Here is a 14342-nt window from a genome sequence, read left to right on the forward strand (position 1 = left end):
AACACCATTCTACATTTTTATGATTGTACATCTAAACCTAGTTTAAAGGCCTTACAGTAGAAAAGTGAAGGTCAAGAAATAAAAATACTTGGAAATTGTTTCTCCTAACATGACAAAAAAATCAAAACCTCAAAAAATACTGACCATTGGATGAATGTAGCAAACTGAGCAAAGTATCCAGTAAGTATCTAATGATGGTGCGTAACTGTTCTGTGGATGACATCTGAATCAACTCTTTTGGATCAGATTGTTCCTTCAGTGTTTTCCTGCTTGCACCCAAAGCTACTTTGAGTCTCTGAACAGCATGGTGAGCCAAGTTGAGTTGAAGCTGCAGCTGAATGCAGTCCTGGTAAGCAGAAAATACTCTGCTGTCTTCTTCTACTGCCTTGTCTGGCTTTCTCAAAAAGTATTGGGCATTGTTAGCACTATTGAGTGGTGGCAGGTCAATACTCTGCAGAAGGATTTCTAACCGATGACAGGCCAAATTGTACCTAAAGGGAAATATTCAAAAAACACAATTCAATACACATTAGCAAACAGCAATACATTTGACAATCACCCTGCCAGAAGCCAACATCTGGTCCATTGGGAATACACTGTTAAAACAGATATGGAATAAAAAAAATACAGTGTAGTCTTTATTACTGCTATAAAGATATTCACAAAAACTCCACAACAGCAGACTATTTTTTGGTCTGAAGAAAAAAAAATCTGTAACATTATGACATCCCAGTGGTTTACATTAAAGTAATTAGCAAATACACTTTTTTTCCTGCTAACCTGCACTGTATGTCTTCTTGCAATGCAACCATCATTGCCAAATGTTGATCAATTTCTGGCTGATTTGCTGATTCACCTTCTCCTCTGAGAGGATCATGCATTAGTTTCAGCTCATTTTCATAGGGTAGGATATAGGTATGGCCATAATAAAATCCTAATGGGATTTTTGCTCTGGCATTTGTGCTACCATATCGACCAATAACAGTGATCTGAAAGAAAATGCAAGTATATTGTAACACAATTGTATCAAACCAGAAAAATAAACATCAAGTCAAAAATATATTAAAAATTTATACCCAAAAAGAGTTAGGTCTGAAGAGAACGTAAGTGAAAGTTCATGTACTAACAAACATCAAGAACTTAAAAGAGCGTTTTACCTTCATAAACCTGCAAACTGGGGGTGGCAACAAGTCATGTAAAATAAGTGAATGTGTGCTAATATCAGTAGCCACTACCAGTCGCCTTCCATCCACTTCTTCTCCTAAAGTCCAAATGTCAATGGACAAAGAAGCCAAATCTCCACAAGTGGGAATCAATACATCTGTCAGTAATATAGGTCTTCCAAAATCCAGAGTCACAAATCTTCTTGCTCCTAGGTGATGAAAACACAGGATTGTTTGAAAGTATTGGTTGATTGCCTGAAAGACCAATGTGTGCTAACCAGCAAGACATATGCGTTATTCTCAAACAATAAAGTCATTGTTTATGTACTGTTTAAAAGGTATATAAGGGTTTATGCATTGTTTAAAAGGTATATTTGTACACTTGAGGCTAAAAATAGCTGCATAATTCCAGAAACTTTCACTACAGCTTGAACATTTTGAGAAGAAAATTTTGGCATCAACTTAAATGAAGCTGTTTTGCTTGTTTTGCATTATTTTTGAATGGTGCTCTGTTCAGAAACCCAACAGATTACCCAAGACTCCAGGAGTTTTCAACTATCAAGTGCTAGATCTTAAATTATTACAGAAATGTAATCCAGAATACAAACTGAGAAATATCTTTACTCTGGGAAGCTAAGAGACACTGTATGAAACTTATTTAAAGTCCCAGAAAACAGTCCACTGCTTACTACAACATGAGTCAAAACTACTATTAGGAATTGTGGTTTTACCTGAGTGCATTCGCTCTATAATAATTGACTGATGAGGTGGAGGTTGAAGAAAATGTGAAGCATGAGATATTGCAAGAGCAAGGCCAGACCCAAGTGGATTCTGAGGAGTGGAAAAACATCAGTAAAATCAAGTGATTAAAATGTATGCATTTATTGTGAGCCATTAAAGATGTATCATTTTGACAACACTTCACTACACTTAGATTTGAGCATGAACCATCAAAATATATTAACTACTAAGTTCAAAGGATTAATAACTCCTTAGATAGTTAAGCTAGCTCCAATAAAGAGAAACCCTATGAGGTACTGTAACAATACTATCTTGCTTTCGTAAGTTCTTTGCTCATGGTATAGGTTTAGCAATATAGTTTTCACATCTCACCCAAATAAATATATACTTACTAGCACTCAAGTACAAATTAAGACCCTGGTAATGCTTACAGCATCTTATTTCTCTAAGAAAAAGAAAATAATTACCGTTCTAGACTTGCTTGTATTTTTGTTATGTGCTGCAAAGTTAACTGCTGGGGGGTCAATGACTGAACCAGGAAAAAGCTGAGCAAGCTCTGCATTAATAACAGCAGAAACTGCTTCATTAGGTGGAGTCAAAGGTGGAGTCATGAAGAGAGGAGTTGTTTTTGGTGTAGGTGGAATGACATCTGAAGGATGAATGAAGAACCCTGGAGCTGCTACTGTATTAGAAGGCACAGAGTTGTGAACAGGACCAACTGCTGATGCTGCTGCTGCCGCTGCTGCTGTTGTCTGATGCAGTTTTGCTTCCAGCTTAGCTTTCTGTGGAGAAGATGAAAGCAATGTATGTAGCAGATACTACTACTTGTGAACATGGGAGTAGTATTGAGCCTCAATTACAACTTCAATTAAAGAACTTCAACAGTATTTAATAAACTAAGCTGCTACCTTCAATATAGCCAAGTTGGATGACCAACTATAAGCTGAAAAATTAAACTATTAAACTATCTATTTAATTTGATTCACAAGCTGAGGAACATGAGTAATTAGATGGAATAATAAAAAAATAATAAAAACCCTACACTGAAAAGCAGAGTCAACACAGCCAAGCATTGGCCAACTACTGCAACTTCTCTGTGTCAGCAACTGTGCTTTTAATTTTGGTAAGCTTTTTTCAATTTCAGACTGATATACTTATTTAGGTTTTATTACAAACTCCCAACCTACCCTTAAAATGCACAAAAACTAAGTCTGAAAGACCAAGACAGCATGAGAGACACTACCAGCACTTTGCTTAAGAAGAGCAAACTGGAGTGCTGAGCATTCCTACCTTAAATACACTGTGGAGGAATAAAAAAAGGCAACTAGCTCTGCAACTACTTTCTCAGCTTTCGAAGTTTAGATACAGCACTAAAAAGAGCCAAATGGCCTCCAACCTGTTGCTGAAGCTTCAAAAGCTGCTGCTGTTTCTCTTGCAGCACCTGGAGCTGTTGCTCGGCTGAGGCCATTGCATGAGAGAGAGACTGCAAAGCTACCTGGGCTGCTGAACTCAGTGCTGTCGAGGCTTCCCCAACTGTTCCAGAAGAGAGGCCACCAACTGCTGGGGTAACCCCAAAGGTACTCACTGGCATGAAACAAACAAACAAAATAAAACACCCATGTAGAAATTATAAAACACACCTTTAGTTCCTTATTAATTATTTGGAGTGAAGTAAAAAAAAGATAAATATCTTTTTAATCCAGTTCTTGCTACAAGGTAACATCATCTTGAGTTACAAAGTATATGGTTTATAGACTATGCACATTGGTCATAAATATAACACTTAGATTACAGAAGAGACATCTATTGCTCTGGAATTCTTCCACCACAAAAGGTAGTAAAGATGCAAGCTTGATCATTATACTCTCCAATAGAAACAAATGGATTCAAGTATTTTTTAAATCTACTTTGTTTGCTAAGATCCAAGAAGTTTAACTTCAGATATAGAAATTATTTAAGAAGAAACAAACCACAGACAAAACATTTCAACACTTGGAAAACTACAAGCAATCAGTTTGTCAAACAGTGCCATTATGTTCAATTAAAAATGTATTATGGAACTATGCTAAGTAGAAAAAATAAAAAATTGTATATACCAGTAAACGTACTTGCATCGTCCCTTTCTATTCTAGTTCCATCACTTGTTGAAACACAGGTAAAGTGCAGAGGTTCTACTTCCAGAAGTCCAGTAAGAGAAGTAAAACTACCTTCAGCAGCTGCACAGCTACTTATTTTCCCATTTCCTGAAAGAGAAACATATCTGCACAGTCAGCCAATGTCTTCTTTATAGTGATGTTTCAATTAATGAAGTGTCAAAAGGGACAACTAAATATAATGCACATATTTTATTAGTTCATGTTGTAGAAGAAACATCTTAACATTATCACATCCTCAATATAAATAGAAGTCTATTTGCTGTCAAATCTGAAGAGAGCATATTATTAAGTGAAATTGTCAACTGTGACAGAAGCGTAGTATAACTTTCTTGATTCCAGAGAGAAATTATATATGGGTGCTCTCTTCTTTCTACACTGAAAGCAAGTTAGCTTGCAAAAATATATTAATGCTACTGGAAAGGAAGAGGAAAAAACTGCCAAACCAACTAAGTTCATACACAAATTTAATATAAAACCAAGACTATTAATCAATATCCAAACAAATTCACAGAATTGTATGGAGGAAAGGATAGGAAGGAGAAAGACAATAGCATACAAGAGAAGGAAAGGAGTCACTATGACTGATGAATACACTTTCTATGAAAAGAATTTCCTGACAGGTAAAAATGATCTAGTTCTTTAGGACATTGCAGGGCCTAAACATTCACTTACGAATTAACCTGAGAAGACAGACACAAATATGCATTTAAGGTATTTTAACTCCTTTAAAACAGAAAAAATACCTCATTAAACCTTTATATTTAAGTAGAAGAATGTATATGGCAGCTTCCCCAACTTCAAAAAATTCCATTTAGGTCTCTCTGCCTATGTGAATCTTGCTAGCCTAAATGAATAATAACACACCTCATGGAAGCTACTTGAAAGAGGTGACAGATGATTCCTAGTGACTGACGCAGGGAATGAGAGCAGCCTGTCTAATCTCTACCTGAGATATTCTACAGGATAATAAAATAATAGATTCCAGAAAGAGGCTTTTTCTTGCTGTCCTAAGGCCACAGGAAATGTAAAAGGTACCATGAGCAAGAGAATAGCTTGGACCTCAGCTTGTTGGAAAGTATAAAATCACATCTCCATGAAAAGAAAACACTACAATAGAGATTTACCAATTCTACCACAATCAATCACTGCTAAACATACATACCTGACAGAACATCAGACAGATCAATTTCATCTGACTGTACTCCAATACTGCTGTTGTATACATTTTTACAAGAAGATCCACATATTTCCAAATCAAAAAGAACTGGATCAAAAGGTGAACTGTATAATCCATATCTGCAAATAAGACAAACAGCACCGTTCACACAATAAGAATGCATATAAAAGGCCAAGTATTTTACCATCAGGATTTATTATATTCCAAACTCTTCTGTTTCTTCCTTTGACACATCTTAGAAATTATCACTTGCTTATACTTCATTAAAAGTATTTATTCTATGGCATGTTCAAACTGCTTATAATGCTAAGCAAGTAACTCTTTAAGAGTTTTGAAGATGTAAAACTGTCCTGGAAACATGACACACAATCACACTAGGCATGAAAATAGAACTACAAGCCTTAGACAATGAGCCATGGCAAGACACACACCTGCACATGGTAAATGAGACATTAGTCTGAAGTCAATAAAAACACAGTACTGTTTCAAAGCAGCAGAAGAAATTCCACCTCAGTTGGTTCTTCCAGCTGAAGTAAGAATTAAAAAAGGAAATGCCGCTAGGCATACCAATCAACACTTGTGATAAATACCTTAACTGAAGAAAACTTTTAACATTTTCTCTGGCAGTGCTGGATGGCAAAAAATAGCACCATCACTCGAAGTGGTCCCAAATCAATTAGGGTTTTATAAGCCAAGAAAAAGGAAACTCCAAAGTCATATCAAAATCAGTGGATTTTTTGATCATTTATGGTTTTGTTTTTGTTTGGAAGAGGTTTTTTTTGTTTGGGTTTTTTTTTTTTTTTTTTTTTTTTTTTTTTAAGTGTTTAACAATACCTATTACCAGCAACTGAAAAGAGGAAAAAAATGGAAATCTGGCTAAATTACTAAGCCAGAGTAGAAAGCAAGAATGCATCTGTGTAGAAACAAAAGTGAGAAACACAACACTCTGCACTCTGGCAAGAGACAGAAGAAATCTGAAATATTTCCACAAACACTCTAGAAAGGGCAGCAAGTTCTTCCACCCCCTCTTCCCTCTGCCTCCAAGCAGTTTCTCTTTTCTTTACTAGCTATGGTAAAAACCCCCAACATACTGAGAAGACTGGAATGTTTACATGGCTTTTTTGATTAAGTAATCACAAAAGTGTAAATGTCTACATGAATACAACACCAGCAACAAGGTAAGAACAGATTTTAGACTTCTCTGATGGTCAAAATCCTACCACACTACCTGGGGTCAGTGCTTTTGACCACACAATACCATGACTGTAATTATCAGAAAATTATGAATGATCTTACAAAGGGCAAATCTGAAAATTACAGATCAACCCATTCAAGATTACATTTCCCAAACAAGTTACTTACAAGGTAGTAAATTTTAAATAACTTTATACTCAGAACAACATAGGATAGACTTGGTTGCTCTTTACAAGCATGCATTAGACGGGACCAGTACACCCTGCACATCTGACAAGACTGATGTGTTTGCTGCCTGACCTTTTTTTGACACCAGCCTAGACAATATACTACTGTAAAGTGGCTAATAAAACACACAAAAATGCTCAAAATTCAGTGCTGCACCTTCAAAGTCTGCTTTAGACATCAGATTTAAACATTCCATAAATCAGGTCAGCTCAACACTAACACTCATTACTTACATGTTTTAAATAAAGAATTTGATTTATTAAGTAAACCAGTGATAAAATGTCAAAAAACTGCAAGAGCATTGTAGAGTAGAATTTGAACATACTGCAGAGGGTTTAATTTATACTGTCCAGCCCAGATTTTTTGCAACAAGCATAGTGCCTTTTACCTTTTCTTCAGCAGGAATGAGGTTCACATTTTTAAGCTTCAGTAGCAATTATTTTCACAAAAAGATATAAAGGTACACCAACAAAAAACCCAAAGACGAAATCAAGAATGTAATGTAAAAACTCATAAATCACCTTATTCATCTGTGCAGCAATGAACATAAACTATGAAAAATACCTCTCCTGTTTCATTCATCAGAACCCTCAACTAGAATAATGTGTAAAATTTTGTCTATCACAATACAAGGAAGACAAGGACCAAAGAAGCTGAAGGAAATGCTTTAAGAATGACTACAGATCTGGAGAATAAAATTAAGACACAAATACAATCCAGACATCCAGAATTTGATTAGAATTAAAGAAACTGCTTTCCAGTGCCAATGTGGGGAGGACACAAGCACTAAAAAGGCTTTCATTGCAGCAGAAGAGTTTTCAGATTAGAGGAGAGCAGGAGACAGTTCAAGTGCGAATGATAACAGTAATTAAACCATGTAACACCTTACAATATTTTGAATAATTTAACTCTATGACTACATAAATCTGGTACTTTCAAGAACAGGCTGGAGAAAATTTTTTAGATTTGCTAGTGATAAAACAAACCTGTTTTTTTGTAAGACAGTCAAAAATCCTATCTAAAATGCCTTTTTGCTGTTTTATGAACTGCAAATCATGTAACACACCCTACTGGACTTATCCTTGCAAATTTGACTTGATTTATTGTAGCACATTATAGTAAAATGAGTTTTATTCTCCCATGAATGTGCAGATCCATTAATGAGACATCTGCTTTTAGCTGATTACCAGTTGTTAGCCTATTGCACCTGCAACCAAGGATGAAGAGGAAAAACACAATAGTAAAAATTCTGCAACACAAATATACACAAAAAAGAATACAATTTGGGGAAAGACAAGGGAAAAAGGGGAAAGCTATGGCTGCCTGCTAATTTTTCTAAAACAAAATCAAACACAAAAACCAAAATCCAAAAATGACAGTATTCTCTCGATCCACAGACATATGAAAAAAAGGCCCACGGATTTTGCTTGAATTAGTAAACTAAATCAAGAAATAGTCCTTGCTAAAGAGCTGTTGTAATCAAATAAGAGATGTGCTGCTACTCTTAAACTACTTATGGGGTTATGGATTAAAAAGACAAAGCAAATTAAGTTTTAAGAAGAAAATCAGTAAAACACCATCTAGAAACATTCTAGAAAATCAAAGTTCGAAGGACACCACGAACAGGCTCACTTCACAAATGTTCCCTTGCCATGCAGACAGCATGTGCTCACCAGAAGGTGATCTTAAATGGTGCATGTACCAAATTCAAAAGTGAACAAATGGAAAAGAGGAAAACCTTCCATTTTAGATATGCTGTTTAAAGAAAGTACTTGGAAGCAATTTAGATGAAGGAACAACTCTATTCCCATAGAAAGGTGCCATTCTCATGTCAAGTGTAATTTTCACATTTTTCTCCTCCATTTGGTTCAATTCACTTTATTTTTCAAAATTCTAAATTTTTCCAGACACCATTTCTATTGCTGGGACAAGATTTCTAATCAACTGATTAGACAGTGAAATAAATTAACAACTAAGCAAAGGAATGCAGTAGACACCAGGATAAGGATCCAAGTGTAATGCTAAGGTTTTATGAAGTATATTGGAATTATAGTTCTTTAAAAACAAAACCAAAAATCAACAGATATCCTCTCTCCTCTACACCTCCTTAACTACATTTTCTATTACATTTTCAATATTATCTGAAAATTCTGAACGAACATCCACTAAAACTTTTCTATCTTGATCTTGCTTGACTTGGAAGAAAGTTCTTGCACCCAAACCACAACTGAAAGAAATGTCAAACAGCAGCATTTTTCCTTCACCATAATGCAGCTTTGGAAACTGCTACACAACTGAACCACCAGAAATTTCCTTTTCATATCATGTAAATCCAAAGTTAAATGGCCAATCAGTCCAATATATAGAAGATGAAACACCACAGTCCTAAATTACATCGATATGTAATTTGAATTTTAAATTACTTTGTAATTTAAATTTTAAATACATTGATATGTAATTTAAAAGAAGAACCTGCATTCCCAGTAAATTATTCCAGGTCTCTACACTTAGAATGTGGCCTTTGGAAGAAATATGTTAAATGTATTGCCCACCTACTGAAAGTCTATAACTTTGTGAAGCACTGTGCTAAACAAACTATTCAACATACTTAATTCCTTCCAAGAGTCAAAATATGACATGCTGTGTTAGTCCTTATACTAAAAATCATAAATCCTAACTTAAGGATTGCACAGACTTCAAACACCATCATACACATTTGCTAATTTTAAATGTGACACAGCAATTAAATTCAACTTTAATTTTGCACAAGTTAAAACTGTTTTCCAGAACTTTAGCAACTTAATTCTTGCTCAAACAAATACAGCAAAGTGCAACACAAACTTTTTCAGAACACTAAAGGATGGCATTAGATGGTTATTAAGCTTGTTTTAATTAAGTTTACAAGAACCACATAACTTAGTACCTTGTTTGAAGTAACGCTTCCATTGGTGTTAGGCGATCCTGCAGCTGCCGGGACACCGCAGTCAGCAATGATGCACAAGCTGTGCTGCATCCTGCCAAATCTTCATCTTTTACATAGTTCAGTAATACAAAATACCAATACACAGATCCTGCATTTTAAAAAACTATTTCAGGTGAAACATTATATAAATTTTTCCACTGAGAAAGCATACTTTAAAGGATAATCAACAGATGTGATAATTATCTAATGGCCTGAATATAGACTAGGAGATATTCTACCCCTTCCCTTTCTTGAGAGGTTTCAATAAAGAATCATTCTGCAATCATAAGGTTCTACAAGTTCTTCCAATTCTTTTATCAACTAATACATAATTGAAGGGAAAAAATTATTTCCAAGAGACAGCTTTGCACACTTCCATCATTCCTCCTGCTCACAACAATCAAAATGATCTTGATATATTAAGGTGCTTGGCTAAGGGCTCCAATCTCATCAAAGCCAAGCCATACTCCAGAGCAAACTCTTTCAGCCTATGGTTCTGGTTACTGTCTCCTTAATCTGTATTTGCTGGAGGCACTGCTTCCATACAAATAATTTCTGGGACCACAACATTTGTGTTTCTGTACAGAAACACAAATCTCCACTTCATCCTTCTCCTTCTCTCCCTGTGCATTCCATACCCTCTGTAGCACTGTGTTATGTGTTTTAACCTTGGGTGGTAACACAAGCCTTTTGGAATGCAAACTAATTTTTCTGTAAAACTCATTGGTGATGCCAAGCTAGAAACAATTCAACAATATCCTAGTATGAAAAGCAGGCCTTGACACCCAAAATACAAGGGTGAAGTCATCTTCCCATTTCATCTGGCACTCCAGATGCTTCAACAAGGTGCTAAGAGACCATTACACTGCAATATAGGTAACAAAGAAATTTAATTTAGTTAAAATTTCCTTGTAGTGCAGAAGAATCAGAAGTGGATTGCTAGTTGGACATCATTTGGATAGTCAAGTTTCCTGACTATCTCCTAATTTAAAAAATAACAGACCACCCTGACTGCCACTTATGTCAACAGAATCTGTTGTTGCGAAACATCTTTCAGAATTCTTAGAAAACTTACTTAAGCTCTTCAAAAATGTCAGCCTTCACACTCTGGTTTAAGCAAGCTTATTTGCTTAAAATTCCACCAACGGCAAATGTCTGCTTCATGACCAGACCACTCCAAGGAGCACTTTGTACTAACTGAACAATTATCTCATTCTAATTTCACAAGAGAACCCAACAGAACTCAACAAACAACAAATGTACTGTGTATATTTACAAGAAACACTGCATACGTACCACCTGTGGCAGCAGCAGGCAAAAGAGGCATATTGTCAAGTAAAGCTTTTAGAAGAACTGATCCAAACCCTTGTTGACTTGGGTCACATCTGCCATTGCTACAAAAAAACACAGACATTTTAACATTCAAGGAAGTAAGAATGAAGGATGAAATCTCCTCCAGGAGATGAAGTTAAAAGACTGGTGTTGTTTGCAGTCATAACCTAAACACATATTTCCTGAACAGAACATCTACCAGATCTTGTTGCTTTCTAAATTCAATGTCAAACAATAACAAACAACATGTTCAGTTCAGAATGCATGCAAATCCCCAAAATGTGTGTAAAACAGAAAGAAAGAAAAATAAATATACACAAATAATTAGCACTGACCTGATGCATAGTGCAAGAAATCGTGCACATTTGTGAGCTATGCTCCGCCCAGCTTCAAAGAAGCAAACACGTATAATATCAGAAACACATATACGTGTTTTAGAAAGCAAACTGTCATTTCCTTCCTTTGAGCTGTGAAAACAAGTTAACACCTTAGAGAATAATATAAAACTATTTTTTTAAGCAAACTGATTCTGAGAAACAGCCATGATAATTTGAACATAATTCCTCCCTTACCTGCCAGGGCCATTTGAATACACTCCGGCCAACCAACAAAGTGTGTCAAGTACAAGACTCTGAGCATGTTCTGTAGTCAGACCATCCTCTGTCTTCTTGCAAAGAGTGGTGAGCAGCTTCTCATGGAACTCTGAAAACTGTAACATTGCACACCGTTGAACTCTAGGGAGGAGGAGAAGGAAAGAAAACCAGAATTATCCAATATGGCCGTTCTCCAGCTTTGTATCCTTGTCTTAGGAGCAGCAAAAAAAGAGAATCCTAGATGAAAGTAAAAACAGGACACAAGCATATGCAATACTTTCTGTGCACACATTTCCAATCATCCTATTTTCTGCTCACAGAACTTCCTACATTACAATACATCTAGCAAACTTCTATGAAGTTTTTCCCCACTATTAACTTGTCTAGCAACCTGAATGAATTTCCACCATCTACAGAACTTTTATCAACTGTTTGCACATACCTCTTTGCAGCCTCGTTGACTTCTTTAAGCCCATTACAGTCAGTGCCACCACTGCAGGGTGGCAGCTGGTAATACACTTCAAATACTGGATTACCTGCATCTGGGTCTGCAGTACCAAACCAAGGACTTCAACCATTTCTTTGTAAGCTGAATTTGATTCTAAACTTTTTGACAAGTAATATAATTTCTGCTGTAAGAAACAATGCAATGTGGAAATAGAAAGGAAAGATACTTCCTTTTAAAAATTTTCTGTTTTACCAAGTAAACTTATTTACATTTGCCTTTTGAAGTCAGGCAAAAAAAAACACTCAACATAAAATTTCATGCATGGTGTTATTCTACCACAAGTTTCACAGCACAGTGCCCTCTTACTTGCAATTTACAGGATTTTTCATACAAAATAAGCTTATGAAATAACAACTTGAAACAGTATCTTGGCCTGAGCTATTTCAAGAAATAAGCTTTTGATGAGAAACATAACTAAAGCTAATATTCTTCAGAATTAAAAAACATCTACTAACCTTTCCTTTGAAATGGAAGTTTTTTTAAATCTTCGAATTGTAACAGAGACTTCTTGAAGTAAGTCACAGCCTCTCAGATTATCTGACTTTCTTGAAGAAGTAGTGGCTTCAATTTTACTAGATGGCTTTTCCTTATATTTTCAGAAAAAATATCATTAATAAATCAATCATATTCGTTCTAATTTATTTTTATACCTTGTTCAGTGAAATGTAAACAGTTTGCTAAAATCTCTCGGTTTGAGCACTGTACCAGAAAACCCCACTTTTATTCACTAATTGCTTTAATATAGAACAATACACATGCACACACACATCTTCACAGAAGGATAAGACCTATCAACGACTGAAAATACTCAAGAGAAGTTTCAACAACACGTCCTCAGAATATGAAAGTGGCAGAACAGACCTTTTCAATTCAGTCCGTACAAAAGAAACAACTTAGAAATGTTGAACTCTAATGCTTGAAGGTGTCAACACAGTGTCACCTCTTTAGAAAGTAGTTTTTAATGGATCTTAAATCTGCTAACAGCTGATTCATTTTCAGATTACATGAATCATACCAAATCTACAACTACCACACGTATCTTCTTTGTATATTCATTACCTTGCCTGCTGCAACTTTTGCCAACAATGAAGCAAGTGAATGGCCCTTGTTCGTTTGAGGTTTTAGAGGAGGTATTCTAACCACTGGTCTAATGCCTCCATTGCAGATTTCTTCTGTTCCTCTGTCATTTACTGCTTTGACATGAATTAAAAATGAACGATATTTGCCACCAGCCATGCCTAAAAGTGGAGAAGAAAAAGGGAGGGGGGAGAATTTGCACAGTTTAAAAAGATTGCAAGATGTAAACAGATCAACCATGTTAATTAGAGTAGTTTATAATCCGTTGTAAACAGCAACTCACTGTGGTGTTATACAGCAGAATTTCTGAATGTAAAAATAAGTAACAAACCTGTGTCTGACTTCAGAAGTACGAGATGCACTTCAGTCACACAGGCTTCATGCAAATAGCACAATAAACTGGTTTACCTTTAACAAGCTTTGGACTTGTTAGTGTCAACATTCCAGCATGTCCTGATAGATCAAGTCCAGTAGCCAGCCATACTGGACCACAAAGTATATCTTCCTTGTGTTCCTCCAGAAATGGACACAATCTAAGACCTTACAAAACATGAGTAATATAGATCTGAATTAGCCATAATTAAGTCATAAAATCTATCATTTGCATGGATTAAAAATGCACTATGTCAAGCTCTGATCACTAAATACATATAACTTTACATAAAGAAAGACTTGAAGTTCACTTTTAGACATTTTCCAGTGAAATCAATTGAGGTAAATGACAGTTTTAAAACCATTTTCAATTGCATTACATGGATTAATATATATCTTGACTGGCTTAGAAAACTGATGTTTCTAACTGATGTTTGAAACTGATGAAATAAAGAATCAATATAAACAAAGGCACAATCATTACATGGTTGTAACTGAAGCAGAACAGCATTGTTTAAAAATTAACAAAATGAATAATAAATTTAAAACAGAGATGGCTTTGTTTCTTCTATGGGATATACAAATCAGTGAAACATCTTCACTCATTTGTTGTTGCTTTCTCAGCATGAAACACCTCCTTTCAGCACTTTTATGACCCCTTTGATCCTTCTCCTCATCCTTTGTACCCCCTCCTTTCTTGGAGTCAGAATCATAGAATGGTTGGGTTGGAAAGGACCTTGACAGTCATGCTCTAGATAAGGCTGATTACATGAGAGCAAAGAAAGTGTAAAGTAAGACTGTTGAAAGGACCAAGTAAAAGATCCATCGCTCTAACACTG

At 35.6% G+C, this 14342-nt stretch overlaps 1 protein-coding gene across 4 annotated transcripts in view; it reads right to left on the reverse strand.

Moving 5' to 3' along the window:
* The window catches only part of BIRC6 (baculoviral IAP repeat containing 6), a 170613-nt gene that overhangs the window by 110870 nt on the left and 45401 nt on the right, over window positions 1–14342 (reverse strand). For 2 of the 4 annotated variants that reach the window (XM_021548327.3, XM_077782053.1), the window contains exons 15-29: window positions 13540–13671; window positions 13114–13292; window positions 12510–12640; window positions 11526–11687; window positions 11289–11420; window positions 10918–11015; window positions 9583–9730; window positions 5223–5356; window positions 4001–4147; window positions 3301–3488; window positions 2372–2686; window positions 1895–1994; window positions 1158–1372; window positions 781–989; window positions 145–491 (exon numbers count right to left, since the gene is read on the reverse strand). In XM_021548327.3, the coding sequence (XP_021404002.2) occupies window positions 145–491; window positions 781–989; window positions 1158–1372; window positions 1895–1994; window positions 2372–2686; window positions 3301–3488; window positions 4001–4147; window positions 5223–5356; window positions 9583–9730; window positions 10918–11015; window positions 11289–11420; window positions 11526–11687; window positions 12510–12640; window positions 13114–13292; window positions 13540–13671 (2637 nt within the window). The remainder of the gene's footprint in view (window positions 1–144; window positions 492–780; window positions 990–1157; window positions 1373–1894; window positions 1995–2371; window positions 2687–3300; window positions 3489–4000; window positions 4148–5222; window positions 5357–9582; window positions 9731–10917; window positions 11016–11288; window positions 11421–11525; window positions 11688–12509; window positions 12641–13113; window positions 13293–13539; window positions 13672–14342) is intronic. The other 2 variants (XM_021548328.3, XM_021548329.2) reach the window with 2 other exon arrangements.

The sequence above is a fragment of the Lonchura striata genome, chromosome 3, assembly GCF_046129695.1.
Source record: "Lonchura striata isolate bLonStr1 chromosome 3, bLonStr1.mat, whole genome shotgun sequence".
NCBI classification, from domain to species: domain Eukaryota; kingdom Metazoa; phylum Chordata; class Aves; order Passeriformes; family Estrildidae; genus Lonchura; species Lonchura striata.